The sequence below is a fragment of the Gobio gobio genome (genome assembly GCF_949357685.1).
Source record: "Gobio gobio genome assembly, chromosome: 16".
Classification (NCBI taxonomy): Eukaryota; Metazoa; Chordata; class Actinopteri; order Cypriniformes; family Gobionidae; genus Gobio; species Gobio gobio.
The window spans coordinates 498,954-513,953 of record NC_137109.1 but is presented as its reverse complement, the minus strand read 5'-3'; the positions used below and the strand labels follow the sequence as shown (position 1 = coordinate 513,953).

Here is a 15,000-nt window from a genome sequence, read left to right as displayed (position 1 = left end):
CTGCGCTGGTCCAGCGGGTGAAGTCACATGATCGGGCACCATATCCTCTCAGTGCAGCGCCAGCACACAAGCATGGCAGTCAGAAAGACCAGCAGCGAGGCCAAAGTGCCCGGAGTCAGGGGTGTCTCTCTCTCATTTACCTGCCCCTTCTCTGCCAGGCTCCGCTCCAGGTCGGCAATCCGTGCCTGACAGCCAATCAGCTCCGTCTGCAGCTGCTCCCGCGTCTGACGGACAGAGCACACAGCCAATCAGAGAGCCGGCCTAGGGTACAGTCTATAAGGCTTCATTTGAATTACAAATTTGGGTAAGGAATTTTCTGAGGCAGGAATTGTCGGCCATGCTTGCTACAATGCTGGACAGTTCGATCTTAACACTGGGTGATTTGATGGAGGATTGAAAGAAAGGATCCTTGGGGATGTCCGGAGTGGGCGGGGTTAGGCATGCGTCTGTGGGGTCGCGACCTCACCCTGAAGTGCCTCTCGGGGTCCAGCGGGCCGGCCGTCTCCTGCAGGAGGGCGTAGGCTCGCTGCAGCGCCTGGTACTCGCGGGTCAGCTGACGAAACCGCAGCTCCGCCTCCTCCCGGGAGAAGCCCTGCCCAATCACACAATCCCTCAGCCATTAACATACGCACTCGCTTACAGAGACACTGCTAGAAATCAGGATCAAACTAGCTTAGCGGAAAACAAACTCCACAGGAAGTGATGAAATCAGGCAGATCGCTAACGGCAGGAAATCCAAGCGTTCGCCCATCATTCATCGTCCTCAGGTATGGCATATCACTGGAAACATGTTAGTACAGCACCTTTACAAGTCTCTAATGTTAACCTGGATAATGTGTGCTATCGTTAGACGTGTATCTGTGTTTGTGTGAAGAGAGCGCCCTTACTGCCATACACGCGCCGGCGCGATCCCTCATTTACTTTACTCCGCCAAGAGTAATGCAAACGGTGAAGGGTCTACTTTTATTGTGTAAACTCACAAAAACAGCTAAAGTGTGTGTGTGTGTGTGAGTTTCGCTGACGACACTCATTTATGATATTAATCTATATCATTAATCACTGATATTCTGCGGCAGGAAGTGATGATTCTGTTATCTTGAACACAAGATGGAGACACTGCTTTATTCACAGATTCACATGTTAAATCTACTTTAAACACAACATGTTATTTTTATTAAAGTCAAACTGATTTGTATAACACGTCATTTCAAAAGCAGCTTAACAAAAAAACATGTTTATAACATGTCTATATATTCAAATATCTTCATGATCAGATATACACTCACCTAAAGGATTATTAGGAACACCTGTTAAATTTCTCATTAATGCAATTATCTAATCAACCAATCACATGGCAGTTGCTTCAATGCATTTAGGGGTGTGGTCCTGGTCAAGACAATCTCCTGAACTCCACACTGAATGTCGGAATGGGAAAGAAAGGGGATTTAAGACATTTTGAGCGTGGCATGGTTGTTGGTGCCAGACGGGCCGGTCTGAGTATTTCACAATCTGCTCAGTTACTGGGATTTTCACACACAACCATTTCTAGGGTTTACAAAGAATGGTGTGAAAAGGAAAAAGCATCCAGTATGCGGCAGTCCTGTGGGAGAAAATGCCTTGTTGATGCTAGAGGTCAGAGGTCATGGGCCGACTGATTCAAGCTGATAGAAGAGCAACTTTGACTGAAATAACCACTCGTTACAACCGAGGTCTGCAGTAAAGCATTTGTGAAGCCACAACACACACAACCTTGAGGCGGATGGGCTACAACAGCAGAAGACCCCACCGGGTACCACTCATCTCCACTACAAAGAGGAAAAAGAGGCGACAATTTGCACAAGCTCACCAAAATTGGACAGTTGAAGACTGGAAAAATGTTGCCTGGTCTGATGAGTCTGGATTTTTGTTGAGACATTCAGATGGTAGAGTCAGAATTTGGCGTAAACAGAATGAGAACATGGATCCATCATGCCTTGTTCTCACTGTGCAGGCTGGTGGTGGTGGTGTAATGGTGTGGGGGATGTTTTCTTGGCACACTTTAGGCCCCTTAGTGCCAATTGGGCATGGTTTAAATGCCACGGCCTACCTGAGCATTGTTTCTGACCATGTCCATCCCTTTATGAGCACCATGTCCCCATCCTCTGATGGCTACTTCCAGCAGGATAATGCACCGTCACAAAGCTCCAATCATTTCAAATTGGTTTCTTGAACATGACAATGAGTTCACTGGACTAAAATGGCCCCACAGTCACCAGATCTCAACCCAATAGAGCATCTTTGGGATGTGGTGGAACGGGAGCTTCGTGCCCTGGATGTGCATCCCACAAATCTCCATCAACTGCAAGATGCTCTCCTATCAATATGGCCAACATTTCTAAAGAATGCTTTCAGCACCTTTTTGTTTTCGCAAAACATCAGACTGGAAATCTGTACGGAGAGTGGTGAGGACAGCAGAGAAGATCATTGGCTCTTCACTGCCATCCATCCAGGACCTCGCACACAAACGCTCTTTGATTCGGGCACAAAACATTATAAAAGACCCCACCCATCCTCATCATGGATTGTTTTCTCTCCTGCCCTCTGGTAAAAGGTTTCGCAGTATTCGGGGCAGAACAGCTAGATTCTGTAATAGCTTTTTTCCACAAGCTATCAGGCTCCTGAACTCGACATAACCTCTTAACCACTATATTTTACTAAATTCCCTGCAGGGAGTTTTCATGTGAACTGGACTGGACATTTTTTTTTTAAAAACTGTATTTATTCATAATGTGTAATGAAATTTTGAATCTACATACCGCCACTTAACAAGTGCAATAATTTGATATGCCGTTTTAAAAAAAGCCTTTTATTGTGATATTTTTTAATGCATGTTGTAGCACTTTTTATTTATTTTATATATGTTCTATTTTTAGATTAATATATTATACAGATAACTTTAGCACAGTAGTATATAGAGATGTATTATGGGCCAGTGCAACGGAATTTCGGTCATATGTGCATTCTGTATGTACAGTTGAATGACAAATGAAAGCTAACTAACTAACTAACTAACTAACCTTGTTGAATCAATGCCACGTAGAATTAAGGCGAAAGGGGGTCAAACACAGTATTAGTATGGTGTTCCTAATAATCCTTTAGATGAGTGTAGACAATAATAAAGTTTACATTCTGTGACGATACAAACACATCCAGCAGTTGAGATTCGGTATATCTCACTTTACTGTACGTCTGAAAGTAGAGCTGGATATAATACACATGACAGCTTTATATACAGGTTACACTTTACCACATTATCAAGAGTCTGAGGTGAAGAGCGTGTGGAGAACACTAGAGGAACACACTGTTAAGGGACGGATAATGACCCGCCGCTCGTTACCCAGCTCATCAACAGCACGTGACCTAACAACACGCCTGATACACATCAACACACACGCGTGACACTCTCCTGGGCTGACTCTCGGTTTCATGCAGAAGAACATCTCATTATTCAGGAGCTGTTAATGACCGTCATGGCGCTGCTGAAAACCTGTTTAGGCGCCTTGCTCTGTGTTAGTGGGTGTTCTGGGTGTACATATGGTGTATGATTCTGTATTCTGAGCACTAATCGTGATGACTGCCTATAAACCACTGGAGTTTGAAAATAAGACCAAAAAGTTATTTTAATCAGGACCATTGATCGATATGGGTTCATAAGAGAGACTCATTAGAGTGTGTTAGTGCAGGTACTGAAGTAAATCATGACATACGTCTTCCAGATCCTCTTCAGGAGTGGCAGGGGTGTGATCTGTGTTATATGACGTCAGGGACGACGTTTCAGAGTCCACGGATTCTTCATCAAATCCAAAATATGTCTCCACAACATGCCTCTGAAAGAGAGAAGCAGCTCTTAAACATCATGTGTTCATAGATCACTCACAAGCCCAGAACAACTCTCACAGTGTCCGCCAGTGAAGCCCAAAGGGCCAGAACTCTTCCACCATTAAGAGCATTACCGCAGGTAACTCGAGGTTATTATGAACATTTCTGAACCCATAACAAACGTTAAAAGACTTCCCGTGTCACTCTTACCATCGTGCTTGTAGGTCATCTCCTGACAGCCGGAGAAATACAGACACACCAGACCGCACAGACACAGGAACAGGGACAGATACAGCACCAGCAGGAAGTACTCGGGCATGCTGGACGGGAATCTGCTCAGTCCAGGCTCATGCTTTCAAAAACACCCCCAAACACTCGCTAACCAGCCTCCTCTTCCTCAGTCACAGATGTGTGTGTTACAGCAGTGCCCGAGGAGTTTATAGTCAAGTCTGCTGACTCCACCTCCTTAGCAACAGTTCTGGATAACCAACAACGAAAGCGCAGCCCCCAGTGAACACACACACACACACACACACACACACCTGACCCCCATCAGAACACACAGGACCAGATATCCAATCACTCACACACACACACACACACACACACACACACACACACACACACACACACACACGCAAACTCATTATCTCATTCATTCAGGAATCTCTTTTTTTCCCAATTCAGAACATCCTGAAATGTCCCCAAAAGAGTTTTTGTCAGATTCAGGGGACACTTCCATTCCCAAATTACAGTAAGTAACTCCAAACACACATATTGAGGGATCTGCGTATAGAGACTTTCAGTTGTTTGGATGACTGACGTATCCTTTTAGACAAGAGAAGAAATCTGGAGAATGCATGAGAAAGGAAAGGTCTCGAGAGCCCAATTAATGAGCCGATGTAAGGGGCGGCTCGCGCTCCTCGGAGGAGACCGTTGCTTAGTGACCGTGTGCATTCGCTTTAGGAGCTAAACTTCCTCAAGCGTGTTTCTGTGAATGAGAGGAGACGCTCACCTTGGGTAACTTGATGTTTTTCCGCCGGTTCTTTTTGTTGATGATCAGCCTGTCCCGTTCCTGAAAGCACATCCAGACGTCACATTAAACACAGAAACACACAGCTCGTTTCACACTGGATCAGCATGAGCCTCACATTCAAAGAGTTTGGGCGAGGTAAGAAGTCTCTGAGGGTACGTTTACACTAGCCTGGTCCTATTTCATTCGTTCAGAGAGTCTGGCCGCTCTCCATTGACCAGCGTTAACTTCCTAACGGCGGGTACTCTGTCAAAGTTGAAAACTATTGGATCTGCCATACGTTTGGTCGTGACATATGTCATCTCAAACTAGCGCACAACATGCTCGCCATCCTTCTCAGCCACTCCCTCTGTTCACTGATTGGACCGGTTCAAATTTGACCGGAGAAAACCAGAGAATATACCGCAATCAGAGTCAGAGAACTGAAGGAAAATTAACATTGAGTGGAAGTACGGAAGAGGGAGAAGCCAGGCTACATTTACAGGACAGGGATGTACAAAAATGTATGGGTGTTTTCTGCGTTCTCACGGCTCTGCGACTGTAAGCGCTGAGTTCTGCTGCCAGGCCAGTAGATGGTGATGTCTCTGTACAGAAACACCCTGTGTCCATAGACTGAACACTAGGGTCGGGTACCGAAACCCTATATAACCGGTATGTAACCGGACCGAATCAGAACGCAGATTTCAGTGCCACTTAAATTCAAACATGCTTTCGCGCTTTGGCTGGCACTGAGCCGGAGACAGACACGCTCAGCGCTCCTCACATATCACAACTATTCAGTGTTTTCAACCACATCATGTTTATTTTAGGTTTCAGACATTTAAATGCTCATGAGTACTAGCAAAAAACACACACTGATGTCTATGGAAGCGGCTAAAACACTCCTTTCAGACAGTTATATCTTGACTACGTGTTTTATTCTTATCAGATACACATTATATAGTAACTCTATAGTTTACTCTACTCTTCCCCCAGTTCACCGGTCACTCACTGTTATGTGTTTCGTGAGACGTGGATAAGTTACGTGTTGTAAATCCGACAGACCCGATTCTCTGAGGCGCAAACTAACATGGCGCCGCCCATCACGCAGTATAGACCAACTAACACACATTCACTTACACATATTTGAAAATCAGAATATCATATAGTTCATGACATGGTTAGCAAGTTTGTGAATATTTTGAATAAAAAAGAAAAAGCTAAATAAACCCAATAAAGCTGAGCTGTCATACAGCTGTTGTGTCAGCTGTGTGTCATGTGAGAGGAACGACGTGTCGCCATGGAAAAAATAAGGCGATGCGTTCTAAAATATTTAGCCAGAGATTATGGTCATATTTCTGCTAAAAATAAAGCTGAAGCTTGAAGCTGGTTTGTAGCAGACCAAGAATACAGACGACTGCCGTTATTACTGGAACTGTTATGTTGTAGTTGGGTTAGGTGGCTTTAGTTTTACTGTGAATTTGTTAAGTAAATTGTGTATTGTATTTATTTATATTTATATATTTAAGTATACTTTAAACTTGTAATAAATTGTTCAATTTAAATAATAAAAAAATTCAATAAAAAGCCATTCTTTAATCTCATCCACTTTTTTTTTTATTGCTTTTTATGGCTCTTTTTTTATTTTTTTAAGTATCGGTTCAGGCACCGGTATCGTTTTAAAAGTATCGGTTTGGCACCAGTATCGAAAAAAAACCAAACGATCCCCAACCCTACTAAACACGTAACACACACACGCATGACGTCACCATTACTGTAGTCTACATGGAGACAATAACGCTATCGTTTCCAAAACTTGCCCTTTGAAACCCGTTTTCAAAAGTTTGTGTTTTCAGGCCCAGAAAATGCAGTTTCCACTTTTAGTTGAACATAGCGCTGTGTAAACGGTCCCTCAGGCTACGTCTATATTAATATGGACAAATAATCTGGAAACCACATCTTTTTCTCCGTTTTGGTTTTCCGTCATCACTGAGACACATTCTTAACCTGAGCTTTCTGAAGGCACCCTCTGCTCTAACTCTAACCCTAACCCAAGAGGATACATTTGAAAACCCTGCATTGAGGACGGGCATTTGAAATCGATGAGGCACGTTTAGTCATGTGACTCATACTGTACAGACATATACTTTGTACAATCTTCATATTGAATTCCTGCAAAGATGACAGAAAATGCTCTCTCAAACATGAGGGCGACTGTGCTTTAGACCAGGCAATGAGTGGCGATTGAGAGCGGCCTGAACGCTGCAGTAAGAGTTGAGATGCTTTGATCATAAAATGGTCGTGCCAGAAGAATAGCATCAGAACGTCACCACGTCTGGTCTCTCTGGACCCCAGACTCTTGAACGGTAGTGTGATAGCGCTCTGCTGTTGGTAATACTGTAATATCAGCATGTGTGTAAACAGAAGCCATGAGGGAAGGGAAGAGAAAATGAGGCTGTAATTCATTTCTAATTAGGCTTGGTCCTAATGAAGTAAACAAACTAATGAACAGACACAGCACTGATTACCAAACACAAGTAATTACAGGGTGAGGCCAACTGGAGAGCTGGCGCACAGCGACACAGAAGGCTAGCAACAGCCGAGTCTCTGGAAATAGATTTAAAAACAACATGAAATCAAAACTGACCAGCTTTACTTTTTTCATCAAAGTTTCTGGTCTTATTGAAACAACCATTTATTAACTACGTCAACAAACCTTTCCCTCTCTTCTCTGTCCTTTATAAACCCTAACATCTGACGACTTTCTTCATTAATGAAACAACAGCCACCAGCGGCTAATTCTCCACACCACAAACACATCTTCACAGCAAACACACACATTCTGCCCTCTTTCTCTGCACTCTCAGTGGCAGAAGTCTCCAAACTCATCGTTTCCAATATATGACTGCAGACTCAGAGACAGGATTGTATGGAGGCTCAGATCTGGGGAAGGGTAGAGAAAAATATCTACAGCATTAAAGGTCCCACAGTGGCCTCCATCACCCGTACATGAAGAAGTTAGGGAGCACCAGGACTCTTCCTAGAGCTGAGCGATCGGGGGAGAAGGGCCTTAGTCAGCGAGGTCAGAAACCCGATGGTCACTCTGACCGAGCTCCAGCGTTTCTCTGTGGAGAGAGGAGAACCTTCCACAAGAACAGCCATCTCTGCAGCTCTCCACCAATCAGGCCTGTGTGGGGGCGTGGCCAGATGGAAGACACGCCTCAGGAAAAGGCTCATGACAGCCCGTCTGGAGTTTGCCAAACGGCTCCTGAAGGACTCTCAGATCATGAGGAACACAATTGTCTGGTCTGATGAAACACAGATTGAACTCTGGAGGAAACCATGGTGGTGGTCCAGTGGGTTAAACCATGGAACCATGGAACATGAAATATAAAGAAGGTTGCTGGTTCGATCCCAGCGGTCACCACCAGTGTGTCCTTGAGCAAGGCACTTTACTCCATGTTGCTCCAGGGGGATTGTGCCTGTAATAAGGGGCGCCGCTGTAAACCAGGCGCCGCTCATCTCCTGGCCAATCCCATCCCTACAGTGATCATGGTGGGGCAGCTCATGCTGTGGGATGTGTTTCAGCCGCAGGAACTGGGACACTAGTCAGGATCAGGGAAAGATGAATCCCTGATGAAGACCTGCTCCAGAGCGCTCTGGACCTGGGGTGAACGTTCATCTCCCAACAGGACAGCGACCCGAAGCTCAGCCAAGAGAACACAGGAGTGGCTCCGGGACGACTCTGGGAATGTCCTCGAGTGGGCCAGCCAGAGCCCAGACCTGAACCCGATTGAGCATCTCTAGAGATCTGAACATGGCCGACCCTCCCCATCCATCCTGATGGAGCTCGAGAGATCCTGCACTGAAGAACGGGAGGAACTGCCCAAACACTGCCGAGCTTTAGCATCAGAAACACCTGAGGCTGGGATGGAGCCAAAGGAGCTTCAACAGAGCATTGAGCAAAGATTTCAAACAAACTGCTTTCACGTTGTCATTATGGGGTGTTGTTTCTAGAATTGAGGGGAAACAAATAATGAATTCAAATCTATTTTGGAATAAGGCTGTAACATAAGCGCTGTGAATACTTTCCAGATGCACTGTCTCTAAACTCCTTCCTCCAGACCTATGAGCGCTCCAGAAACTGCTGTTCTGCAGGTTAAACGCGCCTTCACCTGGACTGTCCCAGCTGCCCATCTCTGAGTCTTTAGCCACGTTTAGACGGTTAACACTTGAGCCATTAGTACTAACACAGACTATTCTATATATCAATGAAAAAAATACAGCTTTCTAAGTGTCCTGTGCTGGCCTCACTGGGACTGGTCCCTTGCATACTGTTGCCCTGTGGTTGGTTTGATTGCCTCTATTGCTCTCCTCATTTGTAAGTCTCTTCAGATGAAAAGCCTCTGCTTGAAAATTAAATGTCAACAAGATGGGATATCTTCACACAAGCGCTTCCTCTCATTGCAGATATCAGCCTGTGTGTGCTGTGTGTCTCTGTCTCTCAGAACGAACCTGCGTGAGCTCGTCTATAACGCCGCGCTGCTCACTGATCTGCAAGCGCAGATACTCCACTTCCTGTTGCTCGTGAGCGTGGCTCAGGTCCGTCAGAGAGGTGTGTCTCTTCAGGCCGGCCGGCTGCGAGTTCTGCTGGGATTTCTCCTTCTGAGGACACACAGGGAGAGATTCACTCGGGGCGGTCAGTGCGGGATAACCCGGTCCTATCTCACACACACCTGTTCTGCGTTCTCTCGGCTGATCGTCTTCAGCTTGTCCTCCATGCGCTGTAGAGTCTGCTGCAGCTCTTCATTCTTCTTATTCAAGCGTTTATTCTTCTCCATGAGAGGCTTCATCTCTCCATCCGTCTCCCGCACTCGTTTCAGCTGTAGGACAGAGAGAGGCGGATCTACATGCAGAACACAAGACCTGTGGATTCAAGTCCTGTCCTAAAGAGACTGCTACAGGTCACAGATACCAATATTAAAAAATCTAAAACATCAGAAACCCTGAGAACTTCTTTCCTTTTTTAAACATTCTTCCAATACAGTACAAGTTTACTAAATATTACACCAATTTAAATCTAATGAAAAAAACTATTACCATGATTACCATGTCAGTTATGGTGTAGAAATGGCAAAAGAACATTCCCAGTGTCTCAGACACAGAAAAACAGAAAATCTCTGCTCTCGACTGAATGACTTCAGGAGCTTTAATAAGAGTAGAAACATGGAGGACTGTGTACAGCACACTGAGGGGCGGGGCTATGCTAATAGACAGAGTTTGTCAGTGGCCATGGTGGGGTCTATGTTAATAGACGGAGTCTGTCAGCAGTTGTGGGTGGGGTCTATGCTAATAGGGCGGAGTCTGTCAGTGGCCATGGGTGGGGTCTATGCTAATAGGGCGGAGTCTGTCAGTGGCCATGGGTGGGGTCTATGCTAATAGGGCGGAGTCTGTCAGTGGCCATGGGTGGGGTCTATGCTAATAGACGGAGTTTGTCAGTGGCCATGGTGGGGTCTATGCTAATAGAGCAGAGTATGTCAACAGTCATGGGCGGAGTCTAAACATACCTGATGTCACAAAGGCTAACAATATGTGCTTGTTCTGAGACACTGTTTATGATTTATGGGGAATAAAAGAGGAATGGTTTTCATCAGTATAGGGTGGTTGTGTACACACACTGCCGACACACAATGTTCAAGCAAGAGTGAATTTTGCATTATAGGTCCTCTTTAGTAATAGTATTTGCATTTTTTTAGTTTTGTGTGTGTCACTGTAACGCGAGGAGGCAACAACCAGAGGAAACTACAAAAGAACTACAAAGATGGCAGAACAGAAAACAGGAAGTTCAGGGAACACAGAGAGCATGTGACTGACTCTAATGTGAGTGTGTGTGTGAGTGTGTGTGTGTGTGTACCAGTTCGTTCCTCTCGTCTGACAGCAGTGTGTTCCTGTCCTCTAGTTTCCGGATGACGGCCTGCAGCTCCGCGATCTTCAGCTGGAACCGCCGCACGTCCCTCTCCTCCACCTCCTGTGAACGGATCAGCGTGTGTGAGTGTGTGTGGACTCTGAGATGTGGCCCGTGCTCATGTTCAGAACAGACCTGGTTTAGGGCGGAGTCCGTGTTGTCCCCGAGGGATGGCACCAGCTCTCTCTTGGGACTCCCATGATGCCGCTCGGCCTCCTCTCTCTGCAGAAGGAGACGCTGCGTCTGTCCCGCCTGCACACCCAGCTCTCGCTCCAGCGACTGCACCACCCGATCCCTGCTCTTCAGCTCCTCCATCTCACACACACACACACACACACACACACACACTTTCTATTTATAATTACACCTTTCGCGTTCAGGTCGGCTTTGACCCGGAAGTGAACTCTGAGATGTTACTGATCGGACATGGGTTGAGTTTAACAATATTAAAGTCCCCCTGTGGTGAAGGTGGAGTTTCAGACAAACCATGTGCTCATCAGCCAACACCATTTCAGTCAGTGAATCAAAGACAGTCACGGTTTGAAATCGCTGGTGTTTCTGATGTAGCCAATCACGTCATGAGGGGGCGGGGCTTTAGCACATCATTAACTATTCTCTGAAGCAGTGGGTGGAGTCTCAAGAAAAGCAGGTTATCCCGCTACATTCTGTTGAAAAATCGGGTACATTTAGCAATATAGCAGGTGAATTATGTATTTTATGTACCCCAATCAGGCATTACATTATGATCGGTGAATAACACTGATGATCTCCTGTTAATGGGTGGGATATATTAGGCAGCAAGTGAACATTTCGTCCTCAGAGTTGATGTGTTAGAAGCAGGAAAATGGGCAAGCGTAAGGATTTGAGACGACTGGGTCAGAGCATCTCCAAAACTGCAGCTCTTGTTGGGTGTAAAGTTTCCAGAATAATAATCATATGCTATTTGTTAATTGGCCAGAGGAGAACTGCCCCCCCGACTGAGCCTGGTTTCTCCAAGGTTTATTTTCCTCCATTCTGCTCCTGATGGGGTTTGGGTTTTCTTGCCACTGTTGCCTCTGGCTTGGCTTCCTCAGTTGGGGACACTACATGTTCAACTAAATATCCAAATAAATCGAATTATTGAACTAAATTAACCATATAAACTAAATTACTGATCTAATTACTGATCTAAAGCCCACACTGTCACTGTATGATAATTTAAATGAACTGATGACATCAGCGTTTTCTCCAGAATGGCTATACAGCTGAATAAAATTATGCTGCATTATTTTCCTGTTTAACACTGTAAAGCTGCTGCGAGACAATCTGCATTGTTAAAAGCGCTATATAAATAAAGTTGACTTGACTGAATCCGTTTAGCGGTTATAGCACAGAGAACGCAAGAGTCAAACCACATTGCTTCATGGGAACGGGTGGAGTGTGTGTGCCATACCTTGCCTCTTTCCTGCTGCAGCTCATTCTGGATGTCACTCAGTCTGCTCTTCAGCTCCTCATTGGCTGTCTGCAGAGTCTCTGCTTCCTGTTTCCCTCGTCTGCAGTGGTCAGCCTCTATCAAAAGTGCTCATGGGAATGACCAGTGGAGAACCGGCCACAGGGTCATGAAGGACCAGTGGAGAACCGGCCACAGGGTCATGGAGGACCAGTGGAGAACCAGCCACAGGGTCATGGAGGACCAGTGGAGAACCGGCCACAGGGTCATGAAGGACCAGTGGAGAACCGGCCACAGGGTCATGAAGGACCAGTGGAGAACCGGCCACAGGGTCATGGAGGACCAGAGGAGAACCAGCCACAGGGTCATGGAGGACCAGTGGAGAACCGGCCACAGGGTCATGAAGGACCAGTGGAGAACCGGCCACAGGGTCATGAAGGACCAGTGGAGAACCGGCCACAGGGTCATGGAGGACCAGTGGAGAACCGGCCACAGGGTCATGAAGGACCAGTGGAGAACCGGCCACAGGGTCATGAAGGACCAGTGGAGAACCGGCCACAGGATCATGGAGGACCAGTGGAGAACCGGCCACAGGGTCATGAAGGACCAGAGGAGAACCGGCACACCTTCTAGAGGAGTCCATCAGAGACGGGTCAGGGGGACCAATACAATATTAGGTGGTCATAATGTTATGCCTGATCGGTGTATATTATGATGAACTATATGCCTTTCTCCACTGACAGATGTTCAAAGTGTTTCTAAGGATACTGAAGGCAAGAAAATGGGCTAATTTGCATATTCATGGCTCTGTGCATACTAAAGGAAGACAGGGTGTAGAGTTACATCAAGCTATGTTAAAGGGGTGGTTCCGTGTTTTTTTTCTAGGCTTGGTTGTGTTTATGGGGTGCAGTATGACATGTCTTAATACTTCTTTTTTTAAAAACGCTATATTTTTCTTATATTTTACCTTTATTCCACACCGCTGTCTCCACTGTCCTTTGAACGGCTCGTTTGCTTCCTGCTTCTATGAAGCCCATCCCTCCGAAAAACGCAATGGTCTTAGATTGGTTAGATGGCCAAATGTAGTTTGTAGTTCTACAACAGCTCTCTCTCTTTCGCAATGACTGCGACGTGGCCTCGCCCACTTTGTTGTGTGTTCGCGGGGGCAGTGTTTATGTTAATAGCAGGTGTTTATGATGTCACCAACCCGGGAAGAAGCTTGTTGTAGTCCAAACCGGCCGTTTTTGTAGGCAATAAACTGCCATAACTTTAAAAGACAATATCTCCGTTTGCATTGAACTTTCAGCGCTGTAACTTTGCAGATACTGTTTATGCTCAAGCAGCAACATTACACACTAACTTAAGTTTAAAAAGTGAAATCGCATGCAACCACCCCTTTAAGGTGAACGTTTAAACTGTGATTTTGTTGATCGCAGATGAGTGTGTGATCGACTACAGGGGGACTTGAGTAAAGCCTCTCACCAGTCTGCGGATCTCCCTCTCGCTCTCGCGTTTGATTCTCTGGATCTCCTCGTGATGGGCCTGATGGGCCACCCTGAGATCGGCTGCTCTGGCCCGGTCCGCCTGCAGGGCGTTGGCCAGCGCCTCCTCCGCCTGCCTCCGGGTCGTCTTGGCCTCCTGCAGCTCCTGCGCGAGCCTGAGCTTCTCCGCCTCGCAGCTGCGGCGCGCCTCCTCCCGCGCCTCCTCCTTCAGGGCGTTGCGCAGCTCACTGCTGGCTCCGTCCCGCAGCACACACACCAGCGCCTGCAGCCGGGCCAGCTCTGTGTCGCGGAGCCGGGCCGCCCGGGCCAGCTCGGCCTCGTGCTGGCGGGACAGGCTCTCTCTGGCGGCCGCCACCTCGCGCTGCTTCTCCTCGTGGAGCTTGACCCGCAGCTCTGTGAGCGCCACCGCATGCTTGTGCTGCTCCGTCTCCCGCTGGGCCCGCAGATCCTGCAGCCGCTCCCGCAGCTTCCCCACCTGCACACACACACACACACACACACACAGCCCTCAATCTGACTCCCCCTGAAACTGCCTCATCGACACGGCATCCTCAATAAACCCGTCTCCGGTGTGATGACTCCGATATTTCGAATATTACGATCTATTATGACCTCTGACCTGTAAAGTTTCCAGAATAATAATCATATGCTATTTGTTAATTGGCCAGAGGAGAACTGCCCCCCCGACTGAGCCTGGTTTCTCCAAGGTTTATTTTCCTCCATTCTGCTCCTGATGGGGTTTGGGTTTCTTGCCACTGTTGCCTCTGGCTTGGCTTGCTCAGTTGGGGACACTACATGTTCAACTAAATATCCAAATAAATCGAATTATTGAACTAAATTAACCATATAAACTAAATTACTGATCTAATTACTGATCTAAAGCCCACACTGTCACTGTATGATAATTTAAATGAACTGATGACATCAGCGTTTTCTCCAGAATGGCTATACAGCTGAATAAAATTATGCTGCATTATTTTCCTGTTTAACACTGTAAAGCTGCTGCGAGACAATCTGCATTGTTAAAAGCGCTATATAAATAAAGTTGACTTGACTGAATCCGTTTAGCGGTTATAGCACTGAGAACACAAGAGTCAAACCACATTGCTTCATGGGAACGGGTGGAGTGTGTGTGCCATACCTTGCCTCTTTCCTGCTGCAGCTCATTCTGGATGTCACTCAGTCTGCTCTTCAGCTCCTCATTGGCTGTCTGCAGAGTCTCTGCTTCCTGTTT

General features: G+C 46.4%; 1 protein-coding gene across 1 annotated transcript in view; it reads right to left on the bottom strand.

Annotated features, from left to right (window-relative positions):
* jakmip1 (janus kinase and microtubule interacting protein 1) overlaps nt 1-15,000 on the bottom strand; it is a gene marked incomplete at its 3' end in the record, with an annotated part of 37,736 nt that overhangs the window by 8,703 nt on the left and 14,033 nt on the right. The window contains exons 2-11 of the mRNA XM_079838854.1: nt 14,908-15,000; nt 13,747-14,241; nt 10,971-11,150; nt 10,785-10,898; nt 9,607-9,753; nt 9,386-9,535; nt 4,874-4,933; nt 3,747-3,866; nt 467-592; nt 141-224 (exon numbers count right to left, since the gene is read on the bottom strand). The exon at nt 14,908-15,000 is cut by the window's right edge and continues 129 nt beyond it. Coding sequence (XP_079694980.1) covers nt 141-224; nt 467-592; nt 3,747-3,866; nt 4,874-4,933; nt 9,386-9,535; nt 9,607-9,753; nt 10,785-10,898; nt 10,971-11,150; nt 13,747-14,241; nt 14,908-15,000 — 1,569 coding nt within the window. The remainder of the gene's footprint in view (nt 1-140; nt 225-466; nt 593-3,746; nt 3,867-4,873; nt 4,934-9,385; nt 9,536-9,606; nt 9,754-10,784; nt 10,899-10,970; nt 11,151-13,746; nt 14,242-14,907) is intronic.